Genomic DNA, 21,506 nt, shown 5'->3' with positions numbered 1-21,506 from the left:
CATTACATATATACTTACATCATGTAAATATTACATGTTATTATGAATGTTACTAGATACTACATATATACTTGCATCATGTATATATTACATGTTATTATGAATGTTACTACATGACATACATACTTACATCATGTATATATTACATGTTATTATGAATGTTACTACATTACATATATACTGTACTTACATCATGTATATATTACATGTTATTATGAATGGTACTACATTACATATATACTTACATCATGTATATATAACATGTTATTATGAATGTTACTACATTACATATATACTTACATCATGTATATATAACATGTTATTATGAATGTTACTACATTACATATATATTTACAGTGTGTATATAAAACCTTGATGGATGTTTTTAGAGCACTTTATAGGCAGATTACAGCAATTCCTGTTGTCTCCATTGTTAGCTGCCGTTTTATTACCAGTTAGAATGCATTAAAAAACAACACGTCTGACATAAGGATTGGAAGTTATCAAAAAAAAATTACAGTTCCTTTATTAAGTAGGAAGTCAGAGTAGGCGACTAAGGTTTTCTAGTTTCATCACCTTGTGGCTTTCTCTTCCTTAACCTGAGACATCACAAAAAATAATTGTTTTAGGTGAAAAGTAAACTTATTCATTTATTTTGTAGGTAATGTCCACGTTTTTGTATCTAAAACCAACAATTGTTTCAATTTAAAGCAGTCCGTCGCTTTAGCTGCCCGTATATTTATTAGCATTGGACATTCCAAAAAAATGTCAAAATTGTCACTTAAATGTTGAAATTCTCTTGGTATGGTCTTTTTGTAAATTTCATGCCAGACTTTTTCAGTCATGTTATGAATGATTTTTTCTGGTTACATTCACACTTGAATTTCTGCATTTTGCGGCATTCATTGCATCGACCGTTGTCATAGACATAGACTAGACTTAGACTTTCTTTTTATTGTCATTCAAATTTGAACTTTACAGTACAGATAAGAACGAAATTTCGTTGCATTAGCTCATGGTGATGGAAAATAAAAGAGCAATAAGGTGCAGATAGAAAAAAATAAAAATTACTGTACAGATAAATATATTGCACTTTTGCATATGCATCCACGTTTATGGATGTATGTTATATTGTCTTTATATTCCAGCCAGTTAATCCATTTTTGGGGGGAATTGAGAGGATTATTATGATGCATCATTTTTATATTAAAAGTTAGTACAGTAGCGGTAAGTCCTAATAAGAGTACTTTCATTCTAGTACTGTATTTTACCAAAACCCATCAAACTCTTGATTAAACACTCAATGTGTACCTAAATACAATAAAAGTGTATGCATTTATTTTATTGGTAATCAACAGCTTTGCATGCCAGCCATTTGAGGAAGACAGGTTTTCAGTGTACAGTAATTGGACAAAACCCCAATAAATCACAGGGGAGAAAAATTGAGTTTCTGAGTCTAATGAGGTAAAAAAAAAAAAAGGTACAAAAAATGGCATTAATTATGTATAAACTAGGGCTGTCAAACTAATAAAATATTACACCATGTTTCATCGCAGTTTGTTCATTGTTAACTCAAACGATATCATTTTTCATTATTAGTAAGTGTACCATAGACGGATCATGTCCAAGTTTTTAATACCGTGACTGGACAGTTGGTTTGCTTTAATAAAATGTTTTTTAAACAGCTCAACACAAAAAGGACATAAACATGCTTTGAATGACAGCAAACAAATACCTGCAGTATGTTGGTCTTCCCAGATTTTGTAGGAATACATCATTTGTATTCCTGCTGTAAGAGCACTTGCATTCAAAGGAGGAGCTACACTATATTTACATACCAGTTTTACGCATTAACACAAAATGCGGGTTGTTACAATCATGGTTTGATTGTCAACGATTTTTGGTAGGGTCATTTGTAATATTTCTAAATACTTCTGAAATTCTGTGAATTACATGTTGTACAAGTTAATGGTATTCACATCTCTCTGCATGGCAACGTTTAAACCCTCTATAGTAATGTAATATCCGAAAATGAAGACTATCAACTAGAACATTTTATAAAATAACATACACTTGATTTCAATCTGCCAGAAAATGTCTTATTCCTATTCCTCAATTGGTGTGCTAGCATTTATTGAGATAGAAACATCACAGATTACATTACAAAACATCTTGGACATAGCATGATCGTGATGTGAGACATTATTTCATTTTGTCATGTAGTTAAACCGGATGTGACGGGCAGTGCTTTTATTGTGAAACCGGTAGTGTGCGGTTGGTTAGAGAAGGTGTCTGGACGCCGTGAAAGTCTCCAATAAAAAAAGTGACTCTGGACTTCCTGCCCAACGTCTTTACTTTCTGCCATACTTTTTTGCCATCTTACTAAACCAGTTACAGTAACAATCTACATTGTATGGTATTATTGTGTTAAACTAATCTAAACATGGAAGTGAAGATGGAGCCCACTAGATTAATGTGATTTTACAAATGTATTGTTTGACAGCTCTATTCAAAAGTAAGATAAGAGTAAGAAAATCCAGCGGTTGTTAGCAGGCCTTTTCAAGAACACTAATGGAAGTGGTCAGCTTGTTTCTCTCTAAAGAGAAGTAGTAACCACAAGTAATGCAACTCCACCTCCGCAGTAAAGTCATTTTTATTTGTGGTCGGCCACTTTAGTCTCACTAAATAAGACTTTATACGCGTGGTAATGAATATTCTTCCATGTCTGCTTGTCATCAGCTAAACGTGGACAAGAACTATCACACCACTTGTCCCACACTGCTCCACCACACCGACGGCGACAGTAAGGTATTTCCCAAGATGCACCTGGATGCGGCGCGCCAACATGTGTACGCGGCCTTCAGTAAGACGGTAGGCGTCTGATCGACGTCAAGATGAATGCAAAAGTCTGATGCCGTCGTTGAGGGTGGTTGTGTTGCAGGTGCAGCGTGTGCCTGTGTCAAAGTGCCACACCCACACAACACTGCAGGACTGCTGGTCAGCGCAGGATCCCAGCTGTGTGTGGTGCCATGATAAAAACAGGTAGGACACATCAAGGCAACCTTCAGTCACTTAGAAGTAGGGTTGCAAAGGGGTGGAAAGTTTCCGGATACTTTCCGGAAATTTACCTCGGAAAGTTTGGACATTTTGACCATTTTTTGGTTATTCAAAGTTGGACACCGTCCATCTTATTCTGTAGAATAAGATGAGAAGCTTGTAAAAGGCTAATGCAATGCCACACATAGATATTAATAGTCAGCTAAACAATTGGAGTAGTCTTTAAAAATATGTTGCTGATGGACAAATGAGTAGAAATAGGCTAGATGAATAAATGAACAGTCAATCAGCATGCTAAACCAAACTATAACCTACATTCTTCCATGACAACAGAATGGCTAGCAGAACAGAATGCAGAGTTTTGATTTAGTATTTGCTAGTTGAACTTTACAGATCACAAAAAGGTAAATTCGGATCGCTACAGTTGTTAGCATAAATGAATGGGATTTAACATAGAGAAAATTAGCATAACGGAGGAATATTTTCGGTTCATTATGAGATACATAAACCTAGCTAGCTAGAGATATTGGCCCCAAAATCATTGAACAAGTACAGGAACAGAGTGCAAGTCTGCTGGAGTAGTCTACAGTCATACAGTAACAAGCAATTACATCTATATTAAACTTAAATACCATAGATCAAATATATTTACCCCAGTAATATCATCAACACTTACCTGACTGGATGAAGTCCTTGGCCTCAAAAAGTAGTGTGGCCTCAATAGCCCTGCTGTGGTGTGTAGCATGCTGGGAATTATCTGTGCATGTGATGGAAGAATGCACTGCACATGTGATGGAGGAATGCACAGTGAAGGGTAGTGTTGTGTCGTTCGCGAACTGATTCGTTCCTTTCTCAGTTCAGTTGAGCTCCGCCGCGACCATGCCGGTATGAGTGGAACTGGCGCATTCTGTGACTCACTGAACCCTCGACGTCGGCGAACAACGCAGCCAATGAGAGGGCGGGGGGAGGGACTGAGCGAACGATTCGTTCACCGCGGATTAACGACATGAATCACTCAGTGAACGACAACGCTCTCGCTCTCTGCTCTGCGGGGGCGGGGGGTAAAGTGTAGGGCAGGCTGTTTTGAGAAGGTTTAAAATAAAAATAATAACTAATGTATGTACACATACATAGGCTATTATTTACACAGTTATTGTAACAAAAATACATTTCTCCTTGGGGATCAATTCTGATTCATATTATTATTATTATCATTATTATTATTATTATTATCCATTCTACTGCAACTGTTGTTGATGTTGTTTAGTAGCTATCATCATCATTATAATAATGCTGATTTGCAATTAAACTGTACTGCTGCTGCAGAAGTGATTCGGTTCACGTACTGAACTGCGGCCACAGTGTGGCGCTGTGTCAGTCACTGATTCTAGTGATTCAGTACAGTCAAAAGAACTGCAGAAGTGATTCGGTTCACGTACTGAACTGCGGCCACAGTGTGGTGCTGTGTCAGTCACTGATTCTAGTGATTCAGTACAGTCAAAAGAACTGCAGAAGTGATTCGGTTCACGTACTGAACTACGGCCACAGTGTGGTGCTGTGTCAGTCACTGATTCTAGTGATTCAGTACAGTCAAAAGAACTGCCGATCCCATGAAAACAAGCCACATGAAAACAAACACACGTCCCCATTATCTCAACACATAAAGTTATGAGAGTAGACTACTAGTCTACTAGCGGGGGGTAAAGTGTAGGGCAGGCTGTTTTGAGAAGATTTAAAATATCAATCAATGTTTATTTATATAAAAATAATAACTAATGTATGTACACATACATAGGCTATTATTTACACAGTTATTGTAACAAAAATAAATTTCTCCTTGGGGATCAATTCTGATTCATATTATTATTATTATTATTATTATTATCCCTTCTACTGCAACTGTTGTTGTTGTTAGATTAACGCGAGTCCCTACGCAGTGCGTGGGGACTCGCATTCACCCTATTTGCTGCTTCTCCCGCGAATGTCTGCACTGTACTGTACTACGTACTGTACTATGGGGCGCCCCCTTAGTGATGTGTCGTTCGCGAACGTGATTCAGGTAGGGGCGGTAGTGTTGTGTGGGCGCCTATTTGCTGCTTCTCCCGCGAATGTCTGCACTGTACTGTACTACGCACGCCCCCCCTCCCCCCCCCCTCCCCCCTCCTATTTTTTTTATTTTTTGGGGGTGGGGGGATTCGGTGAACAAATTTTTTTGAACGAATCATTTTAAGGAACTGATTCTAGTGATTCAGTACAGTCAAAAGAACTGCCGATCCCATCACTAGTGAAGGGTTGAAAATTCAACTGAATTTGCTTTAAATCAGGTTGTTTTAGCTAATAATCATGCTGCAAAATCTAGCATGTTGCATTCAATGTTTATTCCCATTAATTCCCGTTAATTCCCATGGAAAGTTTCCAACTTTGAATATTCCCGGAATTTTGCAACCCTACTCAGAAGCACGGTGATCATGATGGCCATTTGTTTTTTTTTTTCCTGGCAGGTGCACTTTTAAAGATGAATGCCAAAACTCCAGCTGGTTGTCCATTGTGGAGGACTACCAGCCAAAGATGATTTCCTACAGCCTGGAAAAGCAAAGTGATGGTCGGGTAGGAGCTTGAACAACATATATTACATATAGCTTTTAATGATCTTGTTGTTTTTAACTGCCAAATGTGGGGAAAAAAGAATTGGGAATTAACGGCTGCTTGGGAATGACACCTTACCGACCCCCTGGGGTCAGTTCAAATCTTTACAGTAAATTCCTAAAAACACTAAGTGAAGTGAAGTGAATTATATTTATATAGCGCTTTTCTCTAGTGACTCAAAGCGCTTTACATAGTGAAAACCCAATATCTAAGTTACATTTAAACCAGTGTGGGTGGCACTGAGAGCAGGTGGGTAAAGTGTCTTGCCCAAGGACACAACGGCAGTGACTAGGATGGCGGAAGCGGGAATCGAACCTGCAACCCTCAGGTTGCTGGCACGGCCACTCTACCAACCGAGCTATACCGCCCACTAGAGTGCTCCTGTTGTAAATTTGAACCTTGCTAGCAAATGTACAACACTGGGGTCCAAATTTAGGATTTACATGACTGAGGCATTCCTCAAGGTACCCCTTTATTTCTTCTCCTTTTTCATAATGTGATTTATGTAACTAAGACGTTTGTTTACTTCACATGCAGTCAGTAGTTATTTGTTCAACGTCTTCAGTTATACTAGTGGTGTTCCTCAAGGTTCCATCTTAGGTCCTCTCTTTTTCATAATGTGATTTATGCAACTAAGATGTTTGTTTACTTCACATGCAGTCAGTTGTTATTTGTTCAACGTCTTCAGTTATACTAGTGGTGTTCCTCAAGGTTCCATCTTAGGTCCTCCCTTTTTCATAATGTGATTTATGTAACTAAGATGTTTGTTTACTTCACATGCAGTCAGTAGTTATTTGTTCAACGTCTTTAGTTATACTAGTGGTGTTCCTCAAGGTTTCCATCTTAGGTCCTCTCTTTTTCATAATGTGATTTATGTAACTAAGACGTTTGTTTACTTCACATGCAGTCAGTATTCATTTATTCAACGTCTTCAGTTATACTAGTGGTGTTCCTAAAGGTTCCATCTTAGGTCCTCTCTTTTTCATAATGTCATTTATGTAACTAATATTTTGCTGTAGCTTGTTTATTTCACATGCAGCCAGTAGTCATTTGTTCAATGTCTTTATTTATACTAGTGGTGTTCCTCAAGGTTCCATCTTAGGTCCTCTCTTTTTCATAATGTGATTTATGTAACTAAGATGTTTGTTTACTTCACATGCAGTCAGTAGTCATTTGTTCAATGTCTTTAGTTATACTAGTGGTGTTCCTCAAGGTTCCATCTTAGGTCCTCTATTTTTTTTATAATGTGATTTATGTAACTAAGATGTTGCTGTAGCTCGTAATGCAGAGAATAATTTCGCCACACCTAGTGTGTGTGTGACAATCATTGGTACTTTAACTTTTTATTTCACATGCAGCCGGTAGTCATTTGTTCAATGTCTTTAGTTATACTAGTGGTGTTCCTCAAGGTTCTATCTTAGGGCCTCTCTTTTTCATAATGTGATTTATGTAACTAAGATGTTTGTTTACTTCACATGCATTCAGTAGTCATTTGTTCAATGTCTTTATTTATATTAGTGTTGTTCCTCAAGGTTCCAACTTAGGTCCTCCCTTTTTCATAATGTGATTTATGTAACTAAGACGTTTGTTTACTTCACATGCAATCAGTAGTCATTTGTTCAACGTCTTTACTTATACTAGTGGTGTTCCTCAAGATTCTGACACCCGCATTTCAGGCTGGCCGCTTGATTGACTGATTGAAACTTTTATTAGTAGATTGCACAGTACAGTACATATTCCGTACAATTGACCACTAAATGGTAACACCCGAATACGTTTTTCAACTTGTTTAAGTCGGAGTCCACATTAATCAATTCATGGTAGCCCTGGAGACACTCTGTGGAAACGCTCCCCAACCACACTGCTTGGTGCTTCGTTTGAGCTGCTGTGACTTAGATTACCATAGTAACTAATTAGATGACCATAGTAACTAATTAGATGACCATAGTAACTAATTAGATTACCATAGTAACTAGTACATCATGCAAAAGCGCAATTGAAATACTTTGTATAGTTCAAGACTTACGGTCATTAGCAAAGATGACTGCACATCATAATGGCAGCTGCACTTTCCATCTTAAAGATCTACAACAATTATTTGGGAATGTCCGACGGGCCAGATTGAAAAGCTTAACGGGCCTTAATTTGCCCATGTCTGCAGTAGGGCTTACTACAAGCACACATTTTTGTTTAAATCTAGCCTTTTGTAACTCTGCTATCCTCACCTTCTTCAGATCAGTCTAAATGTTCACGCAAACGTCGCTGTGGATCCAAACGCCGGCTCAAACTTCGCCTGTAATTTCCCGGCAAGTTCTGGCGAGCCGTGCGAAAGGGAAGGCCTTCCTCCAAAGTTCCCAGAGTGCAAATGCATTCTCTCAAACGACACGATACCCAGCCAAGGTGAGCCGCTTTTCATGGACGTACTGGACTGGCAGTGTGGTTGTGTATTCTGCACCTTTACCTGTGTCTTCTTACATTCACAGGGATGAGCGTCGCATTGAAAGTCAAACTGGGCTCAATGCACTTGTCGGAAACATTAAAAATCATGAACTGCTCCGACATCAAGGGCTCGCCCACCGCTGCTCTGTGAGGACAAATGTCACATCAACATAAGAATGCACTGATAGCATGGATGCTTTTGTCTTGGATTGGCTAATCTTGAAAAGACGAGTACTGTAGACACTATATTGCCAAAAGTATCTGGCCACCCGCCTTGACTCACATGTGAACTTGAAGTGCCATCCCATTCCTAACCCATAGGGTTCAATATGACCTTTTGCAGCTATTACAGCTTCAACTCTTCTGGGAAGGGCTGTCCACAAGGTTGCGGAGTGTGTTTATAGGAATTTTTCCACCATTCTTCCAAAAGCGCATTGGTGAGGTCACACGCTGATGTTGGTGGGGAAGACCTGGCTCTCAGTCTCCATTCTAATTCATCCCAACGGTGGTCTATCGGGTTCAGGTCAGGACTCTGCGCAGGCCAGTCAAGTTCATCCCCACCGGACTCTGTCATCCATGTCTTTATGGACCTTGCTTTGTGCACCGGTGCACAGTCATGTTGGAAGAGGAAGGGGCCCGCTCCACTAAAGGGCCAAGCCCAACTCCTGGAAAACAACCCCACACCATAATTCCTCCTCCGCCAAAATTCACGCTCGGCACAATGCAGTCCGAAATGTAGCATTCTCCTGGCAACCTCCAAACCCAGACTGGTCCATCAGATTGCTAGATGGAAAAGTGTGATTCATCAGTCCAGAGAAGGCGTCTCCACTGCTCTAGAGTCCAGTGGCGACGTGCTTTACACCACCGCATCCCACACTTTGCGTTGGACTTGGTGATGTATGGCTTAGATGCAGCTGCTCGGCCATGGAAACCCATTCCACGAAGCTCTCTGCGTACTGTACGTGGGCTAATTGGGAGGTCACATGAAGTTTGGAGCTCTGACGGGACGGCGTGGCGAAGTTGGGAGAGTGGCCGTGCCAGCAATCGGAGGGTTACTGGTTCAATCCCCACCTTCTATCATCCTAGTCACGTCCGTTGTGTCCTTGGGCAAGACACTTCACCCTTGCTCCTGATGGCTGCTGGTTAGCCCCTTGCATGGCAGCTCCCGCCATCAGTGTGTGAATGTGTGTGCGAATGGGTGAATGTGGAAATACTGTCAAAGCGCTTTGGGCTCCTTAAAAAGGGGTAGAAAAGCGCTATACAAGTACAACCCATTTACCATTTCACTCTGTAGCAACTGACTGTGCAGAAAGTCTTTGCACTATGCTGACCTCTCTGTCAGTTTACGTGGCCTACCACTTGGTGGCTGAGTTGCTGTTGTTCCCAAACTCTTCCACTTTCTTATAATAAAGCCCACAGTTGACTTTGGAATATTTAGGAGCGAGGAAATGTCACGACTGGATTTGTTGCACAGGTGGCATCCTATGACAGTTCCACGCTGGAAATCACTGAGAGCGGCACATTCTTTCACACGTTTGTAGAAACAGTCTCCATGCCTAAGTGCTTGATTTTATACACCTGTGATTCGGACACCTGATTCTCTTCATTTGGATGGGTGGCCAAATACTTTTGGCAATAAAGTGTATATGCATTGTCATCCATTTATTCACATTACAGTGCTACTTTGCTTCACATGCACTGCTAATATTTGTACTCATTTTTTAAATATATTTTTGAGTAATTTTCCTTACGATTGCATTTTATATTCTTTGATATTATTCCTTTATTGCATGTTTTTACTGCCATAAAGAGCTATCAAGCTGCATTTGATTGCCACAACCATTTTTAACAATGCCAAAAGGCTTATTATAATGAATATTGATTTCATATTTCATTTGAATGAATTGAAAATAAGTTTTGTTTGGTTGTTAGGTGCCAGCACTGCATTGAGGTGGGATGTGCTTGGAGTAACGGCAACTGTTCCTGGGCTACTGCAGGAGTCATGAGTGTAAGGATCCACTTGTTTTTATTACGTATTGAAACTGAAATTAGTTGTGCAAGGATGCATGAAAACAAGATGAATCAATTGAAAGCATTGAGCAGCAACACTGATCTGCAGTCTGATTGGCCGCTACAATGTTCGTTAGTATTCATTACAGGTCCACCGATTATTGGCACCCATATTTGGCATTTTGACAAATATCGATATTCGCCTTCTTTTTTTTTTTTTTTAACAATTACAAAGTAGATAGTAATAAGTACTGCTTAAAGGCCTACTGAAATGAATTTTTTTTATTTAAACGGGGATAGCAGATCTATTCTATGTGTCATACTTGATCATTTCGCGATATTGCCATATTTTTGCTGAAAGGATTTAGTATAGAACAACGACGATAAAGATTGCAACTTTTGGTATCTGATAAAAAAAAGGCTTGCCCCTACCGGAAGTAGCGTGACGTAGTCAGTTGAACATATACGCAAAGTTCCCTATTGTTTACAATGATGGCCGCATGAAGTGAGAGAGATTCGGACCGAGAAAGCGACAATTTCCCCATTAATTTGAGCGAGGATGAAAGATTTGTGGATGAGTAAAGTGCAAGTGAAGGACTAGTGGGGAGTTGAAGCTATTCAGATAGGGAAGATGCTGTGAGAGCCGGGGGTGACCTGATATTCAGCTGGGAATGACTACAACAGTAAATAAACACAAGACATATATATACTCTATTAGCCACAACACAACCAGGCTTATATTTAACATGCCACAAATTAATCGTGCATAAAAACACCTGCGTGTTTGTTATGCTAGCTCCTAGCTCCTCTGCTAGCTCCTAGCTCCATAGAACACGCCAATACAATTCAAACACCTGATCAACACACACAATCACTCAGCCCAAAAGACCGTTCACCTAACCCAAGGTTCATAAAGCTTATATATTTTAAAAAAGTTACGTACGTGACGCGCACGTACGGTACGGTACGTGTTATGCTAGCTCCTAGCTCCTATGCTAGCTCCTAGCTCCATAGAACACGCCAATACAATTCAAACACCTGATCAACACACACAATCACTCAGCCCAAAAGACCGTTCACCTAACCCAAGGTTCATAAAGCTTATATATTTTTAAAAAGTTACGTACGTGACGCGCACGTACGGTACGGTACGTGTTATGCTAGCTCCTAGCTCCTTTGCTAGCTCCTAGCTCCATAGAACACGCCAATACAATTCAAACACCTGATCAACACACACAATCACTCAGCCCAAAAGACCGTTCACCTAACCCAAGGTTCATAAAGCTTATATATTTTAAAAAAGTTACGTACATACGCAAAAAAAAGTTGCGCACATACGGTCAAGCGATCAAATGTTTAGAAGCCAAAGCTGCATACTCACAGTAGCACGTCTGCGTCTTTGTCATCCAAATCAAAGTAATCCTGGTAAGAGTCTGTGTTGTCCCAGTTCTCTACAGGCGTCTGTGTATCGAAGTCAAAAGTCCTCCTGGTTAGAGTCTCTGTTATCCGAGTTCTTCCATCTTGACTGCATCTTTCGGGAATGTAAACAAAGAAGCGCCGGCTGTGTACTGTTGTGGCTGACTACGTTCGAAAAATACGTCCATTTCGCACCGACAACTTTCTTCTTTGCTTGCTCAGCTTCCTTCTTCATAATGCAATGAACATGATTGAAACAGATTCACGAACACAGATGTCCAGAATACTGTGGAATTATGAAATGAAAACAGAGCTTTTTCGTATTGGCTTCAATGTGGAAGGCATACCCGTGTTCGCCGGTCTACGTCACGCGCATACGTCATCCTCAGAGGCGTTTCGAACCGGAAGTTTAGCGGCAAATTTAAAATGTCACTTTATAAGTTAACCCGGCCGTATTGGCATGTGTTATAATGTTAAGATTTCATCATTGATAAACTTCCGGTTGAAAAAGCCTTTGGAGGATGACGTATGTGCGTGACGTAGCCCGGGGAACAGAGGTATGCCTTCCCCATTGAATACAATACAAAAAAGCTCTGTTTTCATTTCATAATTCCACAGTATTCTGGACATCTGTGTTGGTGAATCTTTTGCAATTTGTTTAATGAACAATGGAGGCTGCAAAGAGGAAAGCTGTAGGTGGGATCGGTGTATTAGCGGCTGGCTGTAGCAACACAACAAGGATTACTTACTTGGATAGCAGACGCCTAGCCGATGCTAGCCGCCCACCGCACGGATGATGGGTGAAGTCCTTCGTCGCGCCGTCGATCGCTGGAACGCAGGTGAGCACGGGTGTTGATGAGCAGAGCAGATGAGGGCTGGCTGGCGTAGGTGGAGCGCTAATGTTTTTATCATAACTCTGTGAGGTCCGGTTGCTAAGTTAGCCTTAGCGTCGTTAGCAACAGCATTGTTAAGCTTTGCCAGGCTGAGATCTATTAACCGTGTAGTTACATGTACATGGTTTAATAGTATTGTTGATCTTCTGTCTATCCTTCCAGTCAGGGATTTATTTATTTTGTTTCTATCTGCATTTGAGACAGATGCTATCACGTTAGCTCATGCTAAAGAGCTTCGTCAATGTATTGTCGTGGAGATAAAAGGCACTGAATGTCCATTTCGCGTTCTGGACTCTCATTTTCAAGAGGATATAGTATCCGAGGTGGTTTAAAATACAAATCCATGATCCACAATAGAAAAAGGAGAGAGTGTGGAATCCAATGAGCCAGCTTGTACCTAAGTTACGGTCAGAGCGAAAAAAAATATGTATTTCACTGCATTGTAGTCCGTCACTCTAACGTTCCTCATCCACGAATCTCTCATCCTCGCTCAAATTAATGGGGTAATCGTCGCTTTCTCGGTCCGGATAGCTCTAGCTGCGTTGAAAACAATAGGAAAATATGAGGGAGTGAACAACTGACAACGTCACGCTACTTCCGGTAGGGGCAAGGTTTTTTTTTATCAGAGACCAAAAGTTGCGAACTTTATCGACGTTGTTCTATACTAAATCCTTTCAGCAAAAATATGGCAATATCGCAAAATGATCAAGTATGACACATAGAATGGATCTGCTATCCCCGTTTAAATAAAAAAATTTCATTTCAGTAGGCCTTTAAGGACCACCCCCATTTGCCCTGCATGAGAAAGCCTGCCGTGTGTTGTGCCTCGGTGTGCATTGTTTACACAACGTGCGGTACGCTACTTATGTCCGTCCGTGCGTTACGCTACTTAATATGTTCGTGTGGAAACTCGTTCGGTACACCTCCGAACTGAACCGAACCCCCCCGTACCGAAACGGTTCAATACAAATACACGTACCGCTACACCCTTAGTTTATTGACATAATATTCATGTTTAAATAACTTTTACTGAAAAATAGTATCGGCCCTTAATATCGCTTATCGGCCTATTCGTTGCTATGAGCCTAAAAAAACAAACATAGTGGTAGATGTGTAGTATTCATACATAAAGTGACATTCAGTTCTTCCAACAGGACAGAGTTTGCCAAACAATCCAGTCAACAACGATGCTTTCAGTGAGTCACAACTCTTCAACATTGTCTGAACTGAGTAGAAGACAATACCTAACGTTCTTTTTGTTAGATCTCCTCCGTCACCCCCAGCGTTGTGTCTTTCTACGGCCACAACCGCGCCGTTATGTCTGGCTACAACCTGGGTCAGGTGGTCAGAGTGAGGGTCCAGACCAGCATGGACTGCACACCACAGGAGTGAGCCTTCTCTTCATTGTTTGTGTTGAAATGTACACTTTTATCCGTCACAACATTTTGACTATTGTTGGAAACAGAGTTCATCACAAGCCTGTAGTTCCAAACTACTGAACTGAATTCATTCCAGGTCTCCCGTGTGGGACAACACGGGTCAGGAGTTGCTCTTCCACATTCCCGCCAATGAAGGCAAATGGACAGTTGGTCTGTGCGCCGTCCTCCCAGATGCTAGTTGCCATGGCAACAGCACACTCACCTATGTGTCCTCCCCGTCCTGCACTGCTGTGACACCAAACACCACCTGGAGCAGGTAACTACAAACCCCTAAACCAGTGAAGTTGGCACACGTATACACTACCGTTCAAAAGTTTGGGGTCACCCAAACAATTTTGTGGAATAGCCTTCATTTCTAAGAACAAGAATAGACTGTCGAGTTTCAGATGAAAGTTCTCTTTTTCTGGCCATTTTGAGCGTTTAATTGACCCCACAAATGTGATGCTCCAGAAACTGAATCTGCTCAAAGGAAGGTCAGTTTTGTAGCTTCTGTAACGAGCTAAACTGTTTTCAGATGTGCGAACATGATTGCACAAGGGTTTTCTAATCATCAATTAGCCTTCTGAGCCAATGAGCAAACACATTGTACCATTAGAACACTGGAGTGATAGTTGCTGGAAATGGGCCTCTATACACCTATGTAGATATTGCACCAAAAACCAGACATTTGCAGCTACAATAGTCATTTACCACATTAGCAATGTATAGAATGTATTTCTTTAAAGTTAAGACTAGTTTAAAGTTATCTTCATTGAAAAGTACAGTGCTTTTCCTTCAAAAATAAGGACATTTCAATGTGACCCCAAACTTTTGAACGGTAGTGTAAATGGTAAATAAAAACAGAATACAATGGTTTGCAAATCCTTTTCAACCTATTTTCAATTGAATAGACTGCAAAGACAAGATATTTAACGTTCAAACTGGAAAACATTATTTTTTGCAAATATTAGCTCATTTGGAATTTGGTGCCTGCGACATGTTTCAAAAAAGGTGGCAAAAAAGACTTACAAAAGATGAGGAACGCTCATCAAACACTTATTTGGAACATCCCACAGGTGAACAGGCTAATTGGGAACAGGTGGGTGCCATGATTGGGTATAAAAGCAGCTTCCATGAAATGTTCAGTCGTTCACAAACAAGGACGGGGGGGCGATGGTCACCACTTTGTCAACAAATGCGTGAGAAAATTGTCCAACAGTTTAAGAACAACATTTCTCAACCAGCTATTGCAAGGAATTTAGGGATTTCACCATCTAAGGTCTGTAATATCATCAAAAAGGTTCAGAGAATCTGGAGAAATCACTGCACGTAACACTGAATGCCCGTGACCTCGGATCCCTCAGGTACTGCATCAGAAACCGACATCAGTGTGTAAAGGATATCACCACATGGGCTCAGGAACACTTCAGAAAACCACTGTCAGTAACTACAGTTGGTCGCTACATCTGTAAGTGCAAGCTAAAACTCGACTATGCAAAGCGAAAGCCACTTATCAACAACACCCAGAAATGCCGATTTCTTGTCTTTGCAGTCTATTCAATTGAATATAAGTTGAAAAGGATTTGCAAATCATTGTATTCTATTTTTATTTACCATTTACACAATGTGACAACTTCACTGCTTTTGGGTTTCATAAGTGTGTGTGGTTGTGGGTGTCTCACTCACTCACTCACTCTCTCTCTCTCTCTCTCTCTTTCTCTTTCTCTCTCTCTCTCTCTCTCTCTCTCTCTGTCTCTCTCTCTCTCTCTCTCTCTCTCTCTCTCATTTCAATTTCAAGGGGCTTTATTGACATTGCCGAAGCCAGCATTAGAACACAATCAAAACAATTAAAATGTATCAAAGTTAAACACCTATCGAAATTAAAACGATGTACAATTAAAATATAGGTCTATTATAATAAAGAAATCTGTGGACAGAGTCGTGTCACATTGCGCCTTAAACAAAATGTTAACACTAATTAAAATAAAATAATAGAATAAAACAAAATTAACTACAGAATTGTGCAATGCCTTTCGATATAGATGCATCTCTCTCTCTCTCTCTCTCTTTCTCTGTCTCGCTCTCTCTCTCTCTCTCTCTCTCTCTCTCTCTCTCTCTCTCTCTCTCTATCTCTCTCTCTCTCTCTGACTTTAATACATTACTCCTGCTGCATACAGGAATTGCTGCACATATCGTCTCTGTGGCTTCGGCTGTGGTTTTTGACATTTTCTCGGCGTGTGCTCATGTAGTTGACATTAGTCAGAGTGCTTTTCTCCTCATTATGCAAAGTTTGGCACCGTGTCGCCAACTGGAGCGTCCAGCAGATGTCCACACCTTTTCCACTGAGAGTCGCACACTAAAAAAAAATCAAAGAATGCCCAAACCACCTTGATATAGATATATATTTTATCAGGTAAAAATGCTTAAAGCAGCAGTAAGTAACTTATCAACCTTCATCAAATATTTTCATAACTTTTGGGAAGATACATGGACTTACAACTAGTTGGATGACACCTCTGTCATGGTCTGAGGAGTCTGTAGCGCTTTCACTGGCACTTAGTGACCTCGAGGGAGGTGGCAGGAACCCTGCCTAGGGTTGCAAAATTCCGGGAATATTCAAAGTTGGAAACTTTCCATGGGAATATATGAGAATTAACGGGAATTAATGGAAAAATAATGTGAATAAACATTGAATGCAACATGCTAGATCTTGCAGCATGATTATTAGCTAAAACAACCTGATTTAATGTAAATTCAGTAAAATGTCAACCCTCCACTGTGCATTCCTCCATCACATGTGCAGTGCATTCTTCCAGCACATGCACAGATAATTCCCAGCATGCTACACACTACAGCAGGGCTATTGAGGCCACACTTCATCCAGTCAGGTAAGTGTTGATATTACTGGGGTAAATATATTTGATCTATGGTATTTAACTAGCTAGGTTTATGTACCACCACAGTCTCATAATGAACCAAAAATATTTCTCCGTTAGTCGTGATGCTAATTTCTCTATGTTAAATCCCATTCATTTATGCTAACAATGTTAGCGATCCAAATTTACCTTTTTTGTGATGTGTAAAGTTCAACTAGCAAATACTAAATCAAAAGGTGTAGTTTCCTCTGCCTTCTGTTCTGCTAGCCATTCTGTTGTCATAGAAGAATGTAGGTTATAGGTTGATTTAGCATGCTGATTGGGTGTTCATTTATTCATCTAACCTATTTCTACTCATTAGTCCATCAGTAAAATATTTTTAAAGACTACTCCAATTGTTCAGCTGACTATTTATATCTGTGTGTGGCATTGCATTAGTGTTTTACAAGAATAAATAAATAAATACAAACAGAATAATGCCACGTACACCATCTGATGTGTGGAGACATTTTACCCCAACAAATGTAGGCGGAAAGGCAGTGTACATTTGCAAATACTATGCAAAGAGCTACGTCAAAAAGGCCACAAAGATGCAGCAGCATTAGACAAGTGCCCAATAATATATCATTATTGTAATTCCCCATTAATTCCCATATATTTCCATTAATTCCCATGGACGGTGTCCAACTTTGAATAATCAAAAAATGGTCAATATTTCCAAACTTCCCGAGCTGAACTTCCCATGGTAAATTTCCAGAAAGTTTCCGGAAATTTACCGGAAACTTTCCACCCCTTTGCAACCCTAACCCTGCCACACAAAAAACTACAAATGTGCTGACTTGCTTTATGGCATACGTCAGTCCCTTTCCCCATTCATTACAAAGACGGAAGTCTATGTGAACGCCTGCGTGCCGCCAGAAAACCAAAAGAAGAAGAAGAACGCCTACGTGCAATTACTGCTATCATGGCCGAAGCTCCAAAACAACCAAAGAAACGAAAAGTTTTGTCTGCACTGCAAAAAGTCAGTGTTCAAAAACAAGGGAAAAAAATACAAAAATTAGGGGTATTTTATTTGAACTAAGCAAAATTATCTGCCAATAGAACAAGAAAATTTGGCTTGTCAAGACTTTCCAAAACAAGTAAAATTAGGTAACCTCAATGAACCCAAAAATGCCTTCAAATAAGTATATTCTCACTTATAACAAGTGCACTTTTCTTGGTAGAAAAAAAAAAAAACCTTTTTGCTCAATATGTTGAAAAATATTCTTAAATGAAGTAAATGCTAGTGCCATTATCTTGACATAATGATATGCGCTCGGCATTAAATTTCTTGAAACCAGCAAACTTATACTAAAAACTAGTTTATTGTTCCTAATGGAAAGGCAACAAGGCAAGCGCTTGTTACTCTCGGGGTCTCCTAGCCGCTCAGGCAAATCATATGGTCTAAAAATGCATTTTTCCATCGATAACATGACATCATCGCGCCAAGTGCGTGCTCTTTCAGGCAATTAGTGCGCATATATACAGCCCGGCCCCTGGCCAAAATGTTTTTAATTGTCATTTTGAGGAATTTATCTGAATGTGCATGAACTATTTCTGTTCAAAAATGTCAAATGTTAAATGTTTAAATATTACTGTAATGTGCCAACTGTACTACTATATGAGTATGTATTTTCTATTGTTTCATTGAAAATAAAACAGCGAAGTCCATTTGGCTTTCATCTGTTTTAATTATGAGACACAATTGTGTCAAAATCATATTTTTTTTCATGCTTGAAATAAGAAATTATTACTTTACACACGACGTCCACAATTTTTTTTTAATTTGGATTCATCAGACCACAAAACACTTTTCCACTTTGTATCAGTCCATCTTAGATGAGCTCGGGGCCCAGCGAAACCGGCAGCGTTTCTGGGTGTTGTTGATAAATGGCTTTTGATGATATTATGGACCGTAAATGGTGAAATCTTTAAATTACTTGCAATAGCTCGTTGAGAAATGTTGTTCTTAAACTGTTGGACAATTTGCTCAGGTATTTGTTCACAAAGTGGTGAGAGTGACCCTCGCCCCATCCTTGTTTGTGAATGACTAAGCATTTGATGGAAGCTGATTTTATACCCAATCATGGCACCCACCTGTTCCCGATTAGCCTGTTCACCTGTGCAATGTTCCAAATAAGTGTTTGATGAGCATTCCTCAACTTTATCAGTATTTTTTGCCACTTGTGCCAAATTTTTTGAAACATGTTGCAGGCATCAAATTCCAAATGAGTTAATATTTGCAAAAAATTACAAAGTTTCTCATTTCGAACGTTAAATATCTTGTCTTTGCAGTCTATTCAATTGAATATAGGTTGAAAACGATTTCCAAATCATTGTATTTTGTTTTTATTTATGATTTACACAACGTGACAACTGCCCTGGTTTTGGGTTTTGTACATACGACGTCCTGCAAATTCCACACGTTTGTATGTGACTCACATGCACGTGCAAAATATTATATGCAACCACGTTCACTCAATGCCACTACCAACTCACTAACATGGTTTTTATTGCTTACAAGTGGTATGCAGGTCTTCTGTTTTTATTTACCATTTACACAACGTGCCAACTTCACTGGTTTTGGGGTTCGTATAAAAATGTCTACAAAAACAAAAAATAACTTCCATTGCATGCATTTAAAAAATAAAAAATAAAAATAAAACTCAGTAGAGCAGGGAGGCGCAAAGTATGCCTAAAATAGGAAAAATGAAATTATTGTTACAGAATAATAACAAAATGTATGACGGACATGTTTGTCTTGTAAATGTATCAGATAATTGTGCTATTTTAGGATGCAATCATCTTCAGATCTGCTTTGCAAGTCATACGCTTCTCAAAAAGCACGTCTTTCACCATCACGACTTCCCTTTTTTGTTGCAACATCTGAAAGTGCCACTTCTGCACTGCACACTTTCAAGACACACACACACACAGACATAAAAGACAACAAATAATGTGTTACCATGGCAGTTCTGTACTGTCTTCATTTCTGTTCTTACGGCTGTTTAGCCAATTCTGCACAAACTCTGAATGTTTCAAGGCCAAATTCAGCTATTTTGATGCCGATGATACTAATAATTAGCTGCTGTTTTGTATTCTTTAGTGGTAAGCGAAAAATCACCCTCCTCGGATCCAACCTTGAGTTTGTCGACAGCGTTCTGCACAGTCACGCCCAGCAGGAAGTCAGCCTCTTCACCGACAGAAGCTCTCAAGTAAGAGACTTTGTTGCATTAGTGGTGATGCACGTCACAATGTGTCATGTCAAATGAAAGCATGTCCAATGATATTTCATGCCTTACTTTAAATGTCAATTTATATGCTACTGCTTTGTCGCCATCTTGTGGACAAATGAGTAAATCATGCCTATGACCAACTATCATGCTTTGAATGAAAATGAGCGCAGTATTTATGCAAACAACCTTCCTCAGTCATGGTGCAGAAAAAAAAATCGAACCAACAAAAAATGGCAACAGATATGATCACACATAACACAATTTAACACAGTTTGTGGATATTGATAAATTGGATAAAAAAAAATGTCCATGCACCATAAAAACATTTTGAATTACACCCATTTAAATCCATTACAAAGCATGATGGGAAACATGCAAAACACTTTCTCCATGTTTGGCGCATTTTAGCTGCTTGATATTTCCGAATGACAGTTACAGTATATTAATTACATATCTATTATATTAACCAATCATCAATGCAGCCATCCATCTTCTTCCGCTTATCCGAGGTCGGGTCACGGGGGCAGCAGCCTAAGCAGGGAAGCCCAGACTTCCCTCTCCCCAGCCACTTCGTCCAGCTGCTCCCGGGGGATCCCGAGCTGTTCCCAGGCCAGCCGGGAGACATAGTCTTCCCAACGTGTCCTGGGTCTTCCCCGTGGCCTCCTACCGGTCGGACATGCCCTAAACACCTCCCTAGGGAGGTGTTCGGGTGTCATCCTGACCAGATGCCCGAACCAACTCATCTGGCTCCTCTCCATGTGGAGGAGCAGCGGTTTTACTTTGAGCTCCTCCCGGATGGCAGAGCTTCTCACCCTATCTCTAAAGGAGAGCCCCGCCACCCGACGGAGGAAACTCATTTGGGCCGCTTGTACCCGTGATCTTGTCCTTTCGGTCATAACCCAAAGCTCATGACCATAGGTGAGGATGGGAACGTAGATCGACCGGTAAATTGAGAGCTTTGCCTTCCGGCTCAGCTCCTTCTTCACCACAACGGATCGATACAGCGTCCGCATTACTGAAGACGCCGCACCGATCCGCCTGTCCATCTCACCATCCACTCTTCCCTCACTCGTGAACAAGACTCCGAGGTACTTGAACTCCTCCACTTGGGGCAGGGTCTCCTCCCAAACCCGGAGATGGCACTCCACCCTTTTCCGGGAGAGAACCATGGGCTCGGACTTGGAGGTGCTGATTCCCATCCCAGTCGCTTCACACTCGGCTGCGAACCGATCTAGTGAGAGCTGAAGATCCTGGCCAGTTGAAGCCATCAGGACCACATCATCTTCAAAAAGCAGAGACTTAATCCTGCAGACACCAACCAGGATCCCCTCAACGCCCTGACTGCGCCTAGAAATTCTGTCCATAAAAGTTATGAACAGAATCGGTGACAAAGGGCAGCCTTGGCGGAGTCCAACCCTCACTGGAAACGTGTCCGACTTACTGTCGGACCAAGCTTTGACACTGATCATACAGGGA

General features: G+C 40.4%; 1 protein-coding gene across 3 annotated transcripts in view; it reads left to right on the top strand.

Moving 5' to 3' along the window:
* plxnc1 (plexin C1) overlaps nt 1–21,506 on the top strand; it is a 113,491-nt gene that overhangs the window by 60,883 nt on the left and 31,102 nt on the right. For all 3 annotated transcript variants that reach the window (XM_062066457.1, XM_062066455.1, XM_062066456.1), the window contains 10 exons: nt 2,740–2,871; nt 2,942–3,042; nt 5,559–5,664; nt 7,938–8,103; nt 8,187–8,289; nt 10,075–10,150; nt 13,616–13,657; nt 13,725–13,849; nt 13,977–14,156; nt 19,901–20,009. In XM_062066457.1, coding sequence (XP_061922441.1) covers nt 2,740–2,871; nt 2,942–3,042; nt 5,559–5,664; nt 7,938–8,103; nt 8,187–8,289; nt 10,075–10,150; nt 13,616–13,657; nt 13,725–13,849; nt 13,977–14,156; nt 19,901–20,009 — 1,140 coding nt within the window. The remainder of the gene's footprint in view (nt 1–2,739; nt 2,872–2,941; nt 3,043–5,558; nt 5,665–7,937; nt 8,104–8,186; nt 8,290–10,074; nt 10,151–13,615; nt 13,658–13,724; nt 13,850–13,976; nt 14,157–19,900; nt 20,010–21,506) is intronic.

This window comes from Entelurus aequoreus, linkage group LG12 (genome assembly GCF_033978785.1).
Source record: "Entelurus aequoreus isolate RoL-2023_Sb linkage group LG12, RoL_Eaeq_v1.1, whole genome shotgun sequence".
Taxonomy (NCBI): Eukaryota; Metazoa; Chordata; class Actinopteri; order Syngnathiformes; family Syngnathidae; genus Entelurus; species Entelurus aequoreus.
The sequence above is the reverse complement of the archived record's forward strand: the minus strand, read 5'-3'. Positions and strand labels throughout refer to the sequence as shown.